Source organism: Prionailurus viverrinus, chromosome A1, assembly GCF_022837055.1.
Source record: "Prionailurus viverrinus isolate Anna chromosome A1, UM_Priviv_1.0, whole genome shotgun sequence".
Taxonomy (NCBI): Eukaryota; Metazoa; Chordata; class Mammalia; order Carnivora; family Felidae; genus Prionailurus; species Prionailurus viverrinus.
The window spans coordinates 140736662-140756630 of NC_062561.1; the positions used below are offsets into that span (position 1 = coordinate 140736662).

Genomic DNA, 19969 nt, shown 5'->3' on the forward strand with positions numbered 1-19969 from the left:
AATCAGTAATGACACAAATTTTTCTTCTAATGAATTTAAGCTAAAAATGAATATATCTAAAGAAAAAAATGACAGAACAAGGGGTATAAAGATAGGACAAAAATCACTAAGTTGGTACACAAAGGCCTGAATGTTGGGAAAGAATGCACTGGTTCATGAAAACATTGAAATTGGCCAAATTAGCGGACTCCCATGAAATCTTTTAAAGTACTGCCCTCTAATCTAGCAGTTTTAAGAAAGGATGCCACACACTGTAATACATTAACCTGTCTTAATTGTACTATTTTAGAATTTTGGGAAATTATTTTAAATAGTATTAGTTAATAAATCAGCAACAGCAGCATTTTAAAATCATGCCAAGGAGTAATATGCTGAAATAATTCCTCTTACTACACAAATAAAATTCATCAAACCACAAAATGTTGTATGTTAATAAAAACAAACTGAGGAAAAGTCATACCATCTGTCTTTGAATGACTTGAAATATTCAAATCACATCCTTTTCCAACTTCCATCCTTGTTTCTTTTACTACAGGGCTATTTCCTGCTGAAAATAAAATAAAATAATTTTTTTATTAAACCAAACCACTCATATCAAATGCCTAATCACACATACTTAATTTAAGAGGGTAGCAGTACATAGGATTTTAGAACAGCAAAATACAACATGCCGGGGATAGAGGAACACTAAGCCAAAGAACAAAGAGAAGGACAAAACTGAGAGAACAAAGTCTTAACTATATCATTAATAAGCTCAATTTTACCCACCAAATATAGATGGAAGAGAATTCAGCCTACTGTAGCATTCAGTTCACACTAAGAGATTGAGTGGATGAATGACATTAGAACTTAGAAGCTATGCAATCTTACATTGGGTATTTCCAGGGGCCTGCTGCCATCAAGCTAAAGTGACACTGGTTCCCTCACTTGCAGCTCAGGAACCACTGGTCAACACATGGTGGAAATAAAATGGGGGAAAACCTCACAAGAATGGCTGTGTGGAAGGCTTATATATACTTTGGCAACTTCAACATACCTCACTTACATCAAGCAACAGCAATACCAAGAGGAAAGAATGGGATGATGAACTTACATATTCTTATCAATCTTCATGTGAATCAAGATATCTAAATTCACTGCATGTTGTATACTTAGATCTCAAATCCTTTTTCGAAAAGGCAGAGTATAAACAAATAAATACTATCTTCCATGCTAGAGAAGAACAGGGGTCTTAAATCCCAAGTGATGACCTTAAAAGGTTGGAGAGCCACGGCAAGGAGAGGACTCCAATGTTGTGTCACTGGGAACAACAGTACAGCAAGGAAGCAAGTGTCTGGTGACCCCCTTAAGGGAGGGACATACAGGGTGAACACATGGATTGACTAGTTACATATTTTCTAAGAGAGTATGCAGCCCTTTGGGTGTGTTCAACAGGAACTACAGGCTCAGGTACCCAGGGTAATAAAGACATGGTCAAGATCACTGATGTACAATGAATGAACCCTGGGGCCCTGCCTCTTGAATATCAATTAAAATTTGGGCAGAAAATGTTTCGGGGTAAAATATTGTGGTGGTAAAGTAAATATATGCATTTTATGGTTCTGGCTCTATTTGATGATCGAGTGCAGTATGCTGAAGTCTAGCAATGGACAGTCCATGTCTACCAAGAGACAGGAACAAAATACTAGGGCTGTAACTTATTGGAACCCCAGGAGCCTGTTGATTCTGAGTAGGCTGTTTCATGTGCCTTCAAAGAGACATCCCTGGAGTTACGCCTACTGTTGATAACTACCCATCACCAGGCCTATCTTTGGAGGGTTTTCTGTGCCCTTTGAAGGAATACTTTTTTACAGCGAGTTGTTTGGGATCCTGTACTTTACCGAATAAAGAATGGATAGGTGAAAGGAGCTTTATCTTCCTTTCTCCACCTTTCATTCACCTATCAACATACATCCTGTCTTGTATTAACTCTCAATTCTGTCAATGACGTAGTCCAAAATGGGTTCACCCTTGTGGTGATAATTTAAACAGTCTTCCACGTTAACAGAAATGCTGCCGACAAAGTCCTAGGACATGGTTCACAAACTTAAGTGGTTCTGAGGGCTACCTATGGAGCATCTTTAATTTGGGGCCTTGGGCATTTAGTTTCCAAGATAATCCTGGTATATAATTACTAGAACAATTAGATGCAATTTACTCCACTGACAGGCATGCTATGGCTATAGTGTTGCTTTCATTTTATTTTATTTTTTTTGGTTTTATTTTATTTTTCATGTAATAGTTTAAACAAAGTTCATATAAATATCCAGCTGTCGCACAAGAGCCAAGAGTAACATATTAAAATGGAAACACTTCCCAGATGATAGTGATACACATGAGTGATTGAGAAGAATCACTGGAGAAGCATTTCTGGAACTCTAAGTCAACGGCATTAATAAGCTCAATAACAAATTAAGAAATATCTTTCAAAATATACATAACCTTGATTATGAAGAATATCATCTACTACAGTAGGAATCCTAACATCTGGCACCACTTCTCCTTTAGAATGACACGGCTGTGAAGCTCTTGACTCAACGTTTGGAGTCACAATAGCATAACGAAGCAGTTCTTCATACTCTTCCTATGAGAAGCCAAAAACAAATAATGTATCATAAACGGTCACAATGGACATTCAGGCAAAGAACGATAAAGGCATAGTCGAAGCTACTCTTTACTTCAGTTCTCAAAACAGTACTTCGATGTAGTAAGGAAGGTGTACTTTCTTAAAAACAGAAACCCAACAAATAGACCTACCCAAATTTCTTCTAGCCAGATAGATTCCTTCAGATGCCAATTTAGCAATCGTGACACAAAGATTACCTAGTGTAGTTGCCTGAGACCAGTTAACATCTACAAAGCAGAAACGCCCACCCTGCAGGTGGGCATAGACATAGACATTTCTCTGCTTTTCTGAAATTTAGTTTGAAGGTATTGCTTCCAAAGACTCCACAATAGGGTGGTCTAGCGATGAAAAGTGGTTTTGGCTCTTTTTACTGACAGCTACCATCCAACGCAGCAACAACCTGGAGGGTCTTTTCATAGCATGGAAAGAGCGTAAGGGAAATACTGGAAGAGAAAAAGAAATACTGACGATAAAAAGAGAACACAAATGCAGCCTGTTTGTTCTATTCTACCTAGTGGCAACTGCAAGGCACCTGAGAAGCGATAAAAAATACAGGTCACAAAGTGTAGACCTTACAGTAATATTCCTCAAGTTTAAAACAAAATTGGAATTCCCTCACATAGACAGTTATTTCTTTAGCCATATCAAAAAATGGTATCTGCGAAGTAAAAAAATATACTGGAATTTAGTTGACATTCACAAGCGATTGGTCATGATGTACCAAATAGTCCTACAAGAAGTCATTTCATGGGACACCTGATGCCTCAGTTAACCATCTGACTTCAGCTCAGTCTATGATCTCATGGTTTGTGAGTTTGTGTCCCACCTTGGGCTCTCTGCTGTCAGCACAGAGCCTGCTGTGGATCTACTGTTTCCCTCTCTCTTTGCCCCTCCCCTGCTGTCTCTCAAAAATAAATTAAAACATTAAAAAAAAAAAAAAGAGTAATTTCTAAGAGTCGTATTCACGGACTGAGAGAATGTCTTTGCATTAAAAAAAACTGGGGGGAAGGTTTTCAAGAACATTAAATGTTATTATTCTAAAGGATTCTTTTGTGTTAATTTTTCCCCATAAGTAGTTTAGTTCCAATGTAGAACTGTCATCATTTCATTAGTCATAACTGTCTTGTTATTTGGATTCATCTTCAGTATGAAGATAACTGATGCTTGAAACTGCCTCTGTGAAGTGGCACAGTATGTGCTCAAGTGAATTCAGAAAAATTCTGTCTAAATCAAAGAAAGAACGATTTTCAGTAGGTATGTGAAAATCAGCAATCCTTACTCTTTCCCTATGGTTTTCTTTGAGTAAGAATATTTAACTGCCCACCACACCCAAGTTTCCAGCCATCGTTACATCACAGATGACCAAAGTAAGTATCTTGGTGCTTTCCAAGGGAACAGACATAATTGCCTTCAGACTTTTGTAGTCAGAACTACCTTGTATCCTCAGTCGGTAGTCAATATCACTGCATTTCTAGCTAGTTTCCAAGAAGGTGTTTCAGGGGATCCACGCTGTCTTATTCAAATTTCATTTTTTAAGCTATTTAACTCTTTTACAAACAGTAGTAAAAGGAACAAGCACTATCAAATACACCACATGTGCTAAATTTTAACTGGCCCCAAACTATAAATTCTCAATTTTTTTTTTTTTTGTTGGTTGGAATAAAGCTGTTCGTGCCATCGATGTACATGTCAAGCTGCTGTAAACATGTCAGGTTGTGGCTCTGCACAGGTTTGATTTTTGTTTTAGGAATCACACCTGTGCAGGTGAACACACAACTCTAACACATGGGGGCCCATCAATTACAAACTCAAGCTCAAGCACATCTGCTGGTGCCAGTCCCTCCTCAGGAGAGTGATGAGCTGTGCAGGGTAGCAAATGACTTCATACCTTTGTTACATGCTTATCATAATAAAAAGGGTTTTAGCACGTATTCCAAATTTGAGTCTCCTGGGTGCTTCTTGGGTGATTTGTAGATTATAAAAAGTTTGAAGAAGTGACAGACTTTGTTGGTGATTCAACAATGAATCAAAACTTTTCTATCAATCCTTTTTTTATGTTTTGGGTCAGTTTACTTGCAGATGAGATAGGTTTTTAAACAGCTACCATTTTTTCATAATGCATAGAGAAGTCGAATTGCTATGCTGTACATGTGAAACTAATCTAACAGTGTTTGTCAACTACATTAAAACAAACAAGCCATCATTCTCAACTACTTATGTTAAGAATCAGAATTTTCTTGATATTTTATAGCCCAAATAAAATATAGAAGCAAAATGGTCACTTAGGCTTATCAAACTACACTAGGTCTTCTATTATCCACCAATGTCAAATGTACATTTAAGGCAGCTTCATTGTTTTTGCTGACTTTGTGAGATGGAAATGTCACAGATTTGAATTCATAATATAAATCTATGCAATTATACTTCTACTTTAACATTTTTATATTGGAATTTGAAGTAAAATTGTTTGAAAAAAGGGTTTATGCTGGTAGATGTTTAAAAATTACAAGTCTTTAGGGTAATTAAATGTAAAGAAGTGAGGTGGTGTCAGTTTCAGCCTTGTTTTGCATAGTTAACATGGATTACCCATATGCAGTAAAAGTTATAGCAAATACAGATTTTTACATGTTAAGGCTAATGGCAAAAGAGAAACAGAGACACTCCAAAGAGAGAATCATGAAAAGAAATCTCAATCATCAGAATGATCTTCATGTTGCTATAGTCAACTCCTTTGTTGGAGATGTCCCCTTCATGACAATAAACACGTCTAGTTTTGGGGGTGCCTGGGTGGCTCAGTCAGTTCAGCATCCGACTTCAGCTCAAGTCATGATCCTGTAGTTCGTGAAATTTGAGAACTGAATCAGGCTCTGTGCTGACAGCTCAGAGGCTGGAGCCTGCTTTGGATTCTGTGTCTCCCTCTCTCCCTGCCCCTCCCTCACTTATGCTCTGTCTCTCTCTCTCTCTCAAAAAGTAAATAATAAACATTAAAAACAAAAACAAAACAAAACAACAACACATGTCTGAGATTTAAACTTACATTTCCTGAACTCAGAGAAACATTTTACTCATTAGATTATCAGTTTATTATAGATGGACAGAACTCAGAAACAGCCAGATGGAAGAGACAAAGCACAAGGTATGGGGAAGGGGGGCAAAGCTTCCGCACCTTCCTAGAATGGCAGTCATCCAGAGCCTCCAGACATTCACCGAGCTGAAAGCTCTCTGAACCCTCTCCCATTGGGATTTTATGGAGGATTCATCACACAGGTATGATTGATGAAATCATTGGCCACTGGTGACCGAACTCAACCTGCAGCCTCTCCCCGCTTCCTGGAGTTCACGGTGGGTGGCACTACTAAAAGTTCCAAATCTGTAAGCATGTGGTCCGCTCCCTGCAACCAGCCCCAATCCTTAAGCGGGGTCCAAAAGTCACCTCATTAGCATAACAAACACATTTATCACTATCATTTAGGAAATTTCAAAGTTTTCTGAAAATGTGCAAAACACGGGATAAAGACCAAAATATATTTCTTATTATAAATCACAATATCACAAGTATAAATGAGTTAATCAGTACTCTCCTGAAGGAAGTCTGAAAAAGGCAGGGATAAAGAGTGCAGGAAAGCACTGTCATCTTAAAAGACAGCACTAGGTAAAAGTACATCCAAAGGGAAGACAAGGATGAAATATCAATGTCACAACTCCAGACTACTTTTATCCTAGTAAATATTCACAGATATTTTTCCAATAGCTTTCCAACTTCTAAATCAGTAATTTCAATTAAAGAATCATATATGTTTCATAAAATATCTTCCTAAAACTTTTCTCCTATTACACAGTGTCAGTAACAACTTTATTTAGGCATAAACATAATGTCCAGCTTTTCCCCCTCTTAAGTGATACTTAAGAGGACTATAAGACTCAAGATGTACCGTATCAGTGATCTCTCATTTAAAATCTACTCTTGGGGTGCCTGGGTGGCTTAGTCGGTTGAGCGACCAACTTTCACTCAGGTCATGATCTCACAGTTTGTGAGTTCGAGCCCCGGGTCGGGCTCTGTGCTGACAGCTCAGAGCCTGGAGCCTGCTTTGGATTCTGTCTCCCTCTCTCTCTGCCCCTCCCCTGCTCATGCTCTGTCTCAGAAATAAACATTAAAAAAAATAAAAAAATAAAAAATAAAATCTACTCTAGAAGTCAGAGTCCATATTTCTGATAATAAAACATTTAGAAATAAAACAGGGGTGCCTGGGTGGCTCAGTTGGTTAAGTGTCCAACTTCAGCTCAGGTCATGATCTCACAGTCTGTGAGTTTGAGCCCCACGTCGGGCTCTGTGCAGACGGCTCAGAGCCAGGAGCCTGGTTCGGATTCTGTGTTTCCTTCTCTCTCTGCCCTTCCCCTGCTCGTGCTCTGTCTGTGTGTCACTCAAAAATAAATAAACATGAAAAAAATTTTTTTATAAATAAAAGAAATTTAAAACAGTTCACGTAAAAACCACACCTTCTGTAGTTAATTTATCTGTCACTGTCCAGGTCCTGGGCAGCAGAATGTGTTGAACGTTGTAGCAACAGGGACTAGAACCTGGAGTAGAACACCAGGGCATCTAAGGTCCCAGAACTGTGGGTGGTTTGATAGTGTATTAATTTGCATTAAAGTGAAAGCAGCATTCAGAAGAGATAGTTGAGAAAATCTCAAGAAAAAAATGTTTCTTGATATTTCCAGCTTCTCTCATTGTGCTGTTTGAAGCCTTTGCACAGAGGGTTTGAAGAGTTCATGATTATTTTCTGAAAGGTTCAAACAATGTAAGGTATGTCCCAAAGTCTGTGAAATAATTCTCAATGCTCAATCATATTATTATGATTTGATATACATTATACACCATATACATATACACATATATATACAATATACATATATATACAGTATGTATATACATCATACACCATATACATAATTATAAATGTAAATGGCATGAATACATGAAAAATGTATTCCTAGTTTTCCTTCATATTGTCACTTGTTTAAAATAAAAGTCACAATAAATTTAGGCACGTCTTCCTACCTGAAGATCTGAAGAGACAGAACTGCCTCGGTCAGAGTCATTCTTCATAACTGGCAGTGAGCATTTCTCCTCATCTGATGACATTCTGTACAAATACTACAAGCAATGGAAACTAGTTTTTTTCCGGTGATATTTAAACTAACATAACATGTTTTCTATGTACATACATCCTAACCTGTAAACAATAATCATGTGGTATGTTTAAATATTCAACACAATGAGCACCCACAGATAAAATAACTAGGCAAGAAAAGAATAGCAGGAGGCTCGTTCCCAACATTAGTGAGTTTTTCATGCAGTCAAGGAGATGACACAAATGTATGAAAGGTTAAAGAGAAATGGAAACTCCTTGGACAAATCCACAATGGACCTGTTGAGATTAATAGAGTGTGATCACTGTTCTTCCACAATGGGTGGCAACCTGCGTGCTGTGCATTTTACTGAGCCAAGAGAGAATAAACAATTTGTGCACATTCTTTGCCCAAGAAACATATGTTTTGGGAATATTATTTTAAGAAAAGCAAGCCTATACAGAACAAGAGATTCTTATATACCATAGAAAACCTGTCAAAAGTCTTGTCCCAAAAAATAAAAGTATTTTTAGTAACAAGTAAATAAGTTATTTAAAGGACAAGTAGGGACTATTCAAAGTATCTGAACACCAGCTGCATGGAAAACAGTGGCGAGGAACGTAAGATGACGAAGTCCTGGTCCTTATGGACTTTACAATCTGTAGAGACAGCCAGATGTATATATGCTAGTAGGCCCTAAAACAAAAGAGGTACAAAGCAGGGAGGCCAGGAGTAGCTATTTTTCATGGGGTGGGATCATGAGAGTGACAAAGCGGGAACGGAGCCAGAGTACGTGTTAATTGAGAAGATAAAATGGTATTGAGACCTGAAAGACAAAGGCAGATAAAAGATGTAAGGCTATGCTAGGCATTAGAGCAGAAGCAAAGACACAGAGGCATGGGCATGTATGCCAGGAATGTAAGTAGTTCGTAACACTGAAGCAAAGGGTGCAAAGCAAGGCTTGGCTAAGGATGGAACAGGCAAGGTAGGAAGCAGCCAGAACATGGAAGATCGTGATTACGTTATGTCAAAAAAAATGTAGTCTTTATTCTAGATATATTATTATAGTATTTAAACAAGTGATAACACGATCAGGCTGGTCTTGGAATGTTGATGGCTTTCCAATTTCTGACTTGGGTAATTAGATGGATAATACAGTGCCACTAACCAAGACAAGAAATGTAGTAAGGTAAGCAGGTCGGGAAGAAGGAGAGTGGGTTCAATATCAGATGAGTTGGGTGTGAGGTACCTATGAGGCACTGCAGTGAAGCTGCATGTATGCAGGATATGGCCACATCCATTATACTGCACACCAAGGATTGCCGTTCACAATGGCTACAATGAAAATGGTGCTTCCTGAAGTTAAGCAATGAGCACTGGAGGTACAGGCTAGAGACAGTTTGAGGAATCATCAGCATAATGGGAAATGCTGAAAAAGGGAGAGGGTCAGATGACCTATGAAAACGAGTGTTAGAGTTCTTATTCTGAGGTCCATACACCCAAATTATATGCAACATTTTTAGTGTAAATACATGTGTATTTTTCTAGTAAGAGGATCCCTAGCTTCTAATATGTGTTCAGAGGGGACTATACCTCTAACAAAGTTAAAGGCCTGCTACTGTAGTGAGAAGAGGGTTAAAAGTAGAAACACTAACGTTTAAAGGGGAAGAGAAGAGCGAGCAAAAACAGGAAAGTCAGAATGGGAGAACTATCAGGGAAAAAAGCATCATAAAAACTTGAGGAACAGAGTGTAGAGTCAGATGCCAAAGAAAGATGAAAGTTGGGGTCGCTTGAACATGGCAGTAAGGAAGTTGCTGACATTTACCTAAACAATTTCAGTGGAAGGTGCAACAGGTCTCAGTCACACTGGCCTGAAAAATAAATGAGAAATAAGGAAACTGAAGTATACAGGGCCAACACAGAGAAAAGTACAATATTAGAATGGAAACATAGGTTGGGACTTGTTGATGGAAACTTAGCTTTATTCGATGAGTATTACTGGCTATACACATAAGTAAACTAAATCTCAGCATGACTGTCTTTAGTTAAGCCAATTAGGGAGGATAAAATAAGCACACACATCCCCAGCAAGGAAGGACTGCTTCATGGACTTCAAATCCACCACTGTGGTAACCTGGTTCATTTCTGTTTTCATTTACTTCTTTTAGGCTGTATTTGCATACTGCGTAGATAATAGAGGAGTGGAAGTGGGCTGGTGCTGACTATTCAAAAAACAAGTAAGCTGAAAAGTAAGGTGAGACTTCAAAAAGAGTTTCTGAATAGAGATACTGCAGTCATAAAGCAACTACTCTATTTTTGGAAAATACGCTATAAATCTGCCATCAGCGCTGCTATGAGGCCAGCAAGGTAGGACAATTTCTTTGAAACCCTACCACACTAGCATTTTCTTACTGTTTCTAGGTTCAGAAACAAAGAAGAAAAATGAAGCTTGCTTTAATGGGTGACGGATGTGAATCAGTTCACTAAATTACCAGTACTCTCTAACCCAAGATACCAGAAACCAAGAGAAAAGTTCTGGGTGCTTTTTGATAGCCAAAGAAATCAAATTACCTCTTGGTAAATACCTGGCTGATAAGGAAAAAGGGGTCTGGGAATTCAAATGCAACCCCAAGAGACAGAGGAAGAGGGAATTAATGTGCGAGCTGGCAGCTGGGTGACGTCCCTGTGCTCTTCACACAACTTAGCTGCAGGAAAGGAGAAGGGGCGCGCCAGCTCCTCCCCTCATAAGGGACTAGCAGCCTAAGGGGACAGCAGTTGTGAGTAAGCAAAGGGTAGAGGTTCTCTTCATTCACCTTCTTACCCACCCTTGTTTGAATCGAACTCTTAAAAACAAACAACAAAAGAAAAACACGTTAGACATGGTTACTTTCTAGTTTTAAATGATCAGAACCCACGGCGACAGTAATCGTTATACTTCAAGTACCCCCCACTCCTGCCCTCTCTTCCCGGACGCCTTGGAAGGAAAACTTCAGTACCTCGTTGCCCCGCAGAACAGCACACAGCCCACGCCTCGGGGCGTGGTATAGGAGCCCCCGGGGCGGAAACTCGAGCTAAGACACTTTAAACCCTACTCCACTGCCTCCGACCGGGGCGCGGAACTCGCCGGAGCGCCGCTACTCACCGTTGCGACTCTTCACAAACCCGGACGCCTCCCTCCGCGTCTCCTCGCCGCGTCGCCGCTAAAATAACAGTGGTACCGCCGCTACCTTGGCAGCAGCCTGACAGTTTCAAACTGCACAGAAGAATAAAGGACGGCCCTGTGCATTGGCCCGGAGCTTCAGCAACCTGCCATATGATTGGTCGAAGAGCCAGGGGCGGAGCTCTGGGACGCTGCGGGGAGAAGCCGGAATTAGGTTACTTAGGAAGAGTCCGGCCCCTGATTCCGGCCGGTACCGAGGGGGCGGGGTCTTAGCGAGCCCCGCCCAGCTTGGGAAGTAAGTACCGCGCGTGCTTAGTTTCGTTGTGCGGCTGCATCCTGAGGCGGTTCAGGGACCGGATTTGGTTAGAGGATGCTGAGCCGGGCTGAAGTCACCCAGGGCGGTATGTTGCCATCTTTCGATAATGCCCGAAGTCTGTGCGTGTGGTCCTAATGCATAAGAATCATCTGCGTCCATAGTGCCCTCCAGCAGAGCCACTTGGAGGTGCTTTTTAAAAGTTCAGTTTCTGGACAACCCTCTACTTGATTCCTTCAGTGTTGGGCAGAGCCAGGGAATCTGAATTTTCAACAAAGACCACCAATGATTCTGACGGAGGGGCCAGCGGACTTCGCTTTAAGAAACTGCTGGACTAGGTTTTACTAATGACTTCAAAGGTGTCAGACTGCAAGTCATGCCCTTCTGGTGAAATGACTATGAACCTTAGAATAATTATACCCTGGTTCTTTCACCTATTTCCTGTCCGCTTGGATAATGCTACCCACATAATAGGGTTGTAGGGAGATTAAATGAGTTAATATATCTAAAATACCTATCACATAACATCAAAAATGCTAGTCTTTTGATTTGTATTGGCAACACGTATGTTTAAAGGTGCATTAGGATCCAGGTTGCAAAGGGAGCACCCCAATTTGGAGACCGAGTAATGAGGTCTGGGTGAGTTTTCAGATTCCTTTTGTTACTGGGAGGATGAGGTAGGAAGGTTGTTTTTGTTCTTCTGTAGATAGAAATGGCATAAGCTGGGTTTCATCTACCTACCTGTTGGCAGAGCCAGACTTCTACTTATACAATGAAGTAAGAAGAGCCAGCAGCTTCTTTGGCACAAGCTATGCTTGTGTCCCTCCCCCCAAACTCCCCTTTCCCATGGCTGTTACAAACAACAAGTTCCTACTAATGCGTATGAATTCATACGTGGTTCAGGTATCTGTTTTTGAATTGAATTGCCACCTAGTGACCCCATACACTGTAATTGTAACTGCTGCGCTGTCCCTTTGCCCTCCTGCCACCTGGGTCCATGTTGCTCTTCTTGGTTTTCTCTCTTTTGAGGCGTAGATTTTCATAGAAAACAATTGGGTAAGACATCTCCATTCTTCTGTGAAGCTGCAGAAAGAAAGAGGCCAAACATAATCTGGATGTTATGAATTTAAAACTTATTCTTACAAGATTCCTAGAGAAGGGGAGAGGGGAAGAGATAGAGAATAAAGCACCTGCAAACTCATGATAATGAAATTGCTATCTCTAACCCTTCATAATTACTCATTCGTAAATATTTATCTAATATTCATCATATGCAAAACATTCTGTTCATGCTAGGAATAGAGTGGTGAACAAAATAGACACAACCTGCTCTCATGGAACTTAGAGTTCAATTGGAAAAAGCAGACATCAAACAGCAACAAAAATCCCACACCTGCGAATAAAAAAGTGTGGCTTATGTTTGAAGTGAGGGGAAATTAGGAAATGCCTGTCTGAGAAAGTACATCTCAGCTAAGATCTGAGTATGCACAGTAAAGAATTTACTTTATCTAATAAACACACATGTAGTGCTTACTATATTCTGGGCACTGTACTCATTAACTTATTAAATTCTCAGATTATCTCAGTGATGTAGATGTTATACAACCATTCTCACTTTACAGGTATGAAAACTGAAGCTCAGAGGGTTTATGTAGCTTGCCTAGGATCACACAGCTAATAAGAACAGAATTGGTGTTCAAATTGAAGCAGTCCTTGAGACACCTGGGTGGCTTGATCGGTTAAGTGTCTGACTCTTGACTTAGGCTCAGGTCATGATCTCACAGTGTGTGGGTTTGAGCCCCGCATCGGGTTCTGCACTGAGAGTGTGGAGCCTGCTTGGGATTATCTCTCTTTCGCTCTCTCTCTCTGCCCCTCTGCTACTCACATGCATGTGTGAACACACACACTCTCAGCCTCTCTCCAAATAAATAAATAAACTTAAAAAAAACTTTACAAATTGAAGCAGTCCATAGTCCAAAGTCCATGTTCTCATCACTCAGTATTTCTGTTGGGAACAGCATGGCAGTTATGAATTGGATGGTGTCCTCCAAGAAAAATAGTCAAGTCCTAACCCCTAGTACTTGTGAATATGATCTTACTTGGAAATAGGGTCTTTGCAAATGTAATCAAGTTTAAAAGAGGTCATTCTGGATGGGGGTAGGCCCTATCCTATAACTAGTGATACAGGAGAGAAGTGATACTAGTGATACAGAAGAGAAGATGGAAGGGTTACTGAGAGTTAAATGGAAAAAGAAAGAAGCCTCAGTTCTTTTTGGTGTCACAGTAAAGAATTACATCCAGGACAGCAAAACTAAAGTAAAGCAGAGAAAAGTTTTATTAAAGTACATTCCAAGGGAGGAGCTGGCTGGCCAGTCAAGGGAAAATGGCCTGGGAAACCCAGAGGGAAACCAGGACGTGTGGTCTCATATCCATTTTTTTATTTTCGGTGGGTCCTAGGGTCACAACATTTGAGTGAGAGGCCTGGATTATATAATAATTAGCCAACTACACAAGTCCTTTCCCATGATGCCTTGGAAATGCCTGCCTGGGTGGTAGGAAACTGCAACATTATTTCCATTCTAGAGGCATAGGGAAGGTGAGGAAAACTAACTGCTTTCTGCACAACGGTAACAAGCACAACAGACTTAAGTCTTCTTCTGCTGGGATGCTGTAATCACAAACTAGCTGCTGGATGGGTGGAAAGGGGTGGTTCCTGGGCGGTCCTTGGTTGGGATCTCCATCAGGACGAGTAAGGTCCATCCTCTTGTCACTCATGCCTACCTTCCTGCCTAACAGTGGCACAGATTAAACTATGCATTTATAAGCTAAGAAACACTGAGGATTCCTGGCACTGCCACAAGCTAGAAGAGGAGAGGAAGGAGCTTTCTCTAAAGCTTCCGGAGAGAGCATGTCTGTGTCATTCCTTTGATTTTGGACCTCTGCCTCGAGAACTGTGAATGAGTAAATTTCAGTTGTTTCAAGCCACACAGTTTGTGGTGTTTTGTTATGGCAGTCCTGGAAAAATGATAAAATGGCTAAGGCCTTGAGATTAAAAAGTGCTTACTGTGTCTGGATAATGAATAAAAGCCAGTGATCTTAGTGAGGACAGAGTGGCTACAGCATGGGGCTGCAGATGGAGTTTTGAGATTTTAAAGTTCATTGGGATCTTTTTACATGTTCAGGAAAGAGGTGGAAACAACATGCACTAAAGGGATGACAAGGGAGGAGAGAAGACGACAGATACTAGATGTATTTTAGAAGTAGAAATGATAGGATTTCATGGATTGTATTTGAGATGAAGGAGAAAAGGTGTGTGGACTGAGCACTGGGTAGATGGCAACCTCATATACTAAGAAGCAGAATGAATGGTGGAAAGAGGAGCAGGTTTTGACAGAGGATCAAAAGTTCAATTTTAAATATGCCGTTTGAAATGCCTGGAGATACCCAAGTGCGTGTCCATTAGGCCATTTGACATACATGTCTAGAGCTCAGAAAAGAGGTCAGGACCCAGATAAATAAGTTGAGGAGGCTTTGTGTATAGATATGTGGAGGACTCCAGAAATGGCTGCAATTCTTCATCTCTCCCTGTATCAGTGTCCTTTGTCACACTCTCTCATTAATGGCCAATGGGATGTTAACAAACATGATGGAAGCAGAGGCTTTAAAGGCACTTGTGTGATTGGCCTGGCTTGCTCTAACCCTCTTTTATGATCATGGGAACATGCCGGGAGTAGCCAGCTGAAAGATAAAAAACATGTCTATTAGACAAGGTGCCTGGGTCATCCCAGCAGAGGCCATCCTAGGTCAGTCTGTAGCCGGCTAACACCCAGATTGGTGTGTAAGTCCAATCAAAGATGGCAAGACCACCAGGCCAACCTGCAGAGTCATGAGCTCAGTGAATGTCGATTGCTTAAAGCCACTGCGTAGGGGAGCCCTCTTATACTGTTGGTAGGAATGCAGACTGGTGTAGCCACTGTGGAAGACAGTATGGAGCTTCCTCAAAAAGTTAAAAATAGAACTACCCTACGATCCAGCAATTGCACTACTAGGTATTTACCCTAAAGATACAAAAATACTGATTCAAGGGGACACTTTCACTCTAATGTCTGTAGAGCATTATCAACAATAGCCAAATTATGGAAAGAGCCCAAATGTCCATCAACTGATGAATGGGTAAAGACTTCATATGCTTTCACTCATATGAGGAATTTAAGAAACAAAACAGATGAACATGGGGAAAAAAAGAGAGAAGGAAAACCATAAAACAGAGTCTTAACTGTAGAGAGCAAACAGGGTTGCTGAAGGGGAGATGGAGGGAGGACGGGGATGTGTTAAATGGGTGATGGATATTAAGGAAGGCACTTGTGATGAGCACTGGGTGCTGTATGTAATTGATGAATCACTAAGTTCCCCTGAAACTGATATGACAGTATATACTAACCAACTTAATTTAAATAAATAAAAACTTAAAAAAAATTTTTTTAAATAAATTAAACAATAAAGCCACTATGTTTTGGGTGGTTTGTTATGTAGATTTACTATGTAAGAGATAACTAATTAGATGCAATTTAAAGCTGAGGAACTAGGTGAAACTGCCTGGGGGGGGTGGGGCGCGGTTGGGAGAAGGGGGAAGGGAGTGAGCTGAGTTGAGAATGTTTAGGGATTGGGCGTTGGTGGAGGAGCAGCCAAGACTGAGAAGGATGGGCCTGAGAAGTAGGAGGAGAACTGGAGAGGCCTCAGTGAAATGCCAGGGAAGTAGAGTCTGACAATATGGAGGCCTTTCCACAGGCTCTAAATTCGGAACCTCTGCTCTAATAATCTTTCGTCTTCTTTTAATCACCGCTGTTTTAGATTAGGCAGTTGTTGAAATTGGCTTGTATTGTTTTCGTAGTCCTGTGTCTTCATTTCTTCTTGCTGAAGTCCCACCCTTCGCATTGCTGATAAATTATTCTTAAAATAACATTGCATTGCCTAACTTCTTCCTCAAACACCTTCCTTGGTGGTACATGGCATTCAAAGCCCTCCTAAACCCAGAAGATCTAGGCTGGATTCATTATATTTTCCTTGTACTAGGTGTACCACTTTTAGGGAAGCTGTGTTCTCTTTTCTGAGCCTAAGCCTCATCTTTTAAAAAAAATTTAATATTTATTTATTGTTTTTTAATTTTTTTTTACTGTTTATTTAATTTTGAGAGAGAGAGACACAGAGTGCTAGTTAGGGAGGGACAGAGAGAGAGGGAGACACAGAATCCAAAGCAGGCTCCAGATACTGAGCTGTCCTCACAGAGCCTGATGTGGGGCTTGAACCCACAAACTGTGAATCATGACCTGAGCTGAAGCAGGACATTTAACCGACTGAGCCACCCAAGAGCCCCTAAGCCTCATCTTTTTAAAGTTGAGAAAATAATAGAACCTACCAAATTTAAATTTAAATCTGAACCTGAACCTGAACCTAAATCAACCTATCTACATATGAAAATCTATTCCCTCTTAAAACTGGGGAGATGCCTGCCTAGTTAGATTACACGTCCTAGTCTACTTTGCAGTTAAATGAGGCAAGAGAGTACATGTGGAAGTGAAATGTACCACTCCCTGAACTGGGATTTAAGACTGTAGGTGTGTTTTTTTCCAAGCCTTCTTCTTCCCCACTGTGTTGAATGATGAAGTGGAATAGAACTCCTTTGCCAGTTCTGTAACATATAAAGCAAAAAACAAAAAAACAAAACCAAAACCCACAAATTGTTCCTTCCCTTTAAGTCATGGTATATTTGGGGTCAATCTGTTGCAGCCATCACTCTAATATCACTTCAGGGTGTATATAGATGTATCTATGATGTTTTTGGAAGGCAATGCCTGTGGAAGTATTTTGAAATTTTTTAAAAGCAAAGAAAATGAACATAGGGTTTGGATTCATAAGATCTGGTGCTTAAGCTTTTCCAAGAAGTAGGCATGAAGCTAACAAGGCTCTCGGTACCTGTTGGGAACAATTACCATTATTGGTGGCAAGAGTTGACAACCATGTTATTTTTGCTAGTCCTGGGTTAGGGGACTGATCTGAAACCTGTTTCTTTTTCAGGTCATCCCTGACTCATCTGAAGAGCCTTCTGTCTCCTCACCCTATTACTTGTTTAGCTGGGACTTTCAGGGAAGATTCCTCAACCTGGGAATCTTTAACAGTGATGACTTTGCCATAGAAGAGAAACCAGAAGTTAGTCCATCACTTTGATATTATGGAGGAATAAATTACATCTAGAGAGAAATAGATTTACTTTTCTTGAGTTGCAAATCTGGAGAGAGCAAGAGTGAGCGAGCGAACGAGAGAAAGAAAGGCAAGTCCAGAGGAAAGGAAAGGAATAGGGGTGCAGATGGGGAGATTTCAGAGTCAGAGCGCTTGCCAGGGCCTCTATCCGTGAAGAGGCTGCCATGATCTCCCCAAAGGACTTGCTTCATTATGGCTCATCCCATGGCTGTTTTTCCACCAGACTGCCAGGCTCACAGATTGTCTTCCCTCCCTTTTCATCCCATCTCCTTCTCATTTCAAGTGTACCTGCCTTTGCCACAGCCCCTAAGGCTGGACTTTGTTTCTCCTGGTCACAAGGGGCTGACATAATAATTGAATCTCCGCAGTGAGAGAGGCACGAGCCTCCAGAGTGCTCCTCTCCCTGTGAGGTATGAACACCAGCCTTCCAGAAACAATGTTCTGGTTTTTCTAAATCAGAAAAATGACTTGATGGTGGAATATGAATTTCTGCAGGAAGGTGTGCACAGAACATGGCAGATTTTGGGCAAGTGGCTCAGCGTGCATGTCCTCAAATAGAACTTCTGTAGCTGGACCACACAGTCTATGTAGAATTTCTCCACACACTGAGAGCCAAAAACATGGACTCTTAGAACATATTTAACTGAGGCATAACAGAGGGAGAAAGACTGTCACTAAGCGAGGACACACAGTGGTGAGGAGCATCCTGGGCACTGTAGTCTACAGATATGGCACCATGCCAGTGCTGTGCAGAGACAAGTATTTGCTGCCGAGTAAGAGCTTGTTCAGGATATTTTGATTCCCCAGATTCCACAGTTAGATTTGTCCTTTTATTGGCAGAAGGAGTTCATTTCCTCGCTTCATCAGCCTTCTGTTCTTCCTAATTATAAAGACTCATCATGGACCCTCTCCATTAGCATCCTCTAGCCATGTAAAAATTTCCTTACCCTTAGCATTTCTTTCTCTGGATAAAACTATCTAGGTCTAGCTGCGAGAGGCAAGATTAATTAGTTTTTCAGAGAACAACGTTACTGAGTCCCACTGATGTTTTGAGTACTATACAGATGCTGTATTTTTGGGTCTTCAGAGCACCTGATATGGGTTTGCACATTAGGATAATTCCGCCCAGGGATAAAACCTATGCAATTCAAGTTTAAAAAAGCACATGCAAAACCTACCAGAAGCCACCGCATTTATCAGCAGGTTTCGTATGATTGTTCAGTAAAAGCTCTGTGGGTCTGTACAGGTCACCCCCCCTCTCCAAACTCCATCAGAGCCAGCACCCCCCCAGCCCCCACCTACAGTCAGGAGGATACAACTGCAGACGCCCAGGAGATGGGGATGGCAGCCCAGGAAGGAGCAGCAGAGAGCGGGCTCTTGATCTTGCAAAACTCATGAAATCTCTCATAAAGAAGTTAGTAGTCAGAACTTCATGCTGCATTTTTATTCAGGAAAGAAGCAGGAAGAGAAGAGTGTCATTTCCTAGGAATCTGGAGAAATGAGGAAAATTCTTCCAAGGAGGGTCTCCCATTCAGAGTTGAGGAAGCTTTTCTGTTCAGCTGATGCAGTATGCTTTGATGTTGATGCCACAGTCATCAGAGAAGAAGGAATTGATGAGCTAGCCAGATTCTGTGGAGGTGAGGATGCTGTGTCAGAAATGATCTGGGGAGCCGTGGGTGGGGCAGTGCCTTTTAAGGCTGACCTCACAGAGCGCTTAGCTCTGATCCAGCCCTCCAGGGAACAGGTGCAAAGGCTCATGGTAGAGCACCCCCCACACCTGACCCCTGGCATAAAGGAGCTAGTAAGTCACCCGCAAGAGTGAAATGTTCAGCTTTTCTTAATATATGGTAGCTTTAGGAGCATTGTAGACCATGTTGCTTCAAGGCTCAATATCCCGTTAACCATTGTATTTGCTAATAGGCTGAAATTCTAGTTTAATGGTGAATGTGCAGGTTTTGATGAGATGCAACCAACAGCCCAATCTGGGGGGGGGGGGGAGGAAAAGTTACTAAACTTTTAAAGGAAAAATTTCGTTTTAAGAAAATAGTCATGATTAGAGATGGAGCCACAGACATGGAAGCCTATTGTCCTGCTGATGTTTTTCATTGGATTTAGAGGAAATGTGATCAGACAACAAGTAAAAGACAACACGGAATAGTACATCACTGATTTTGTAGAGCTTTTGGGAGAACTGGGAAAATAATATCAATTTTTATACAGTTTGTAACAACTTCTGGTTAATTTACAGTTATTTTAATTAGTTAACAGTTACTTTACAGTTAGCTATACAGTTTAGGGGCCCCTGGGTGGCTCAGTTGGTTAAGCATCCAACTTTGGCTCGGGTCATGATCTCGCATTTCCTGAGTTTGAGCCCTGCATCCGGCTCTGTGCTGACAGCTCAGAGCCTGGAGCCTGCTTCGGATTCTGTGTCTCCCTTTCTCTC

At 41.0% G+C, this 19969-nt stretch overlaps 1 protein-coding gene and 1 pseudogene across 6 annotated transcripts in view; one reads left to right on the forward strand and one right to left on the reverse strand.

Annotated features, from left to right (window-relative positions):
- Positions 1-11206, reverse strand: part of POC5 (POC5 centriolar protein) — a 41953-nt gene extending 30747 nt beyond the window's left edge. Inside the window, exons 1-5 of one of the 6 annotated variants that reach the window (XM_047860410.1) lie at positions 10938-11201; positions 9621-9666; positions 7725-7820; positions 2482-2623; positions 461-544 (exon numbers count right to left, since the gene is read on the reverse strand). In XM_047860410.1, coding sequence (XP_047716366.1) covers positions 461-544; positions 2482-2623; positions 7725-7808 — 310 coding nt within the window. In that variant the 5' untranslated portion in view covers positions 7809-7820; positions 9621-9666; positions 10938-11201. Of the gene's footprint in view, positions 1-460; positions 548-2481; positions 2624-7724; positions 7821-9620; positions 9667-10937 lie in introns of all 6 variants that reach the window. The other 5 variants (XM_047860397.1, XM_047860420.1, XM_047860404.1 and 2 more) reach the window with 5 other exon arrangements.
- A 50-nt stretch (positions 11207-11256) lies between these two features.
- On the forward strand, positions 11257-19729 carry LOC125166563 (phosphoserine phosphatase-like; annotated as a pseudogene).
- The last annotated feature ends 240 nt before the right edge of the window (positions 19730-19969 follow it).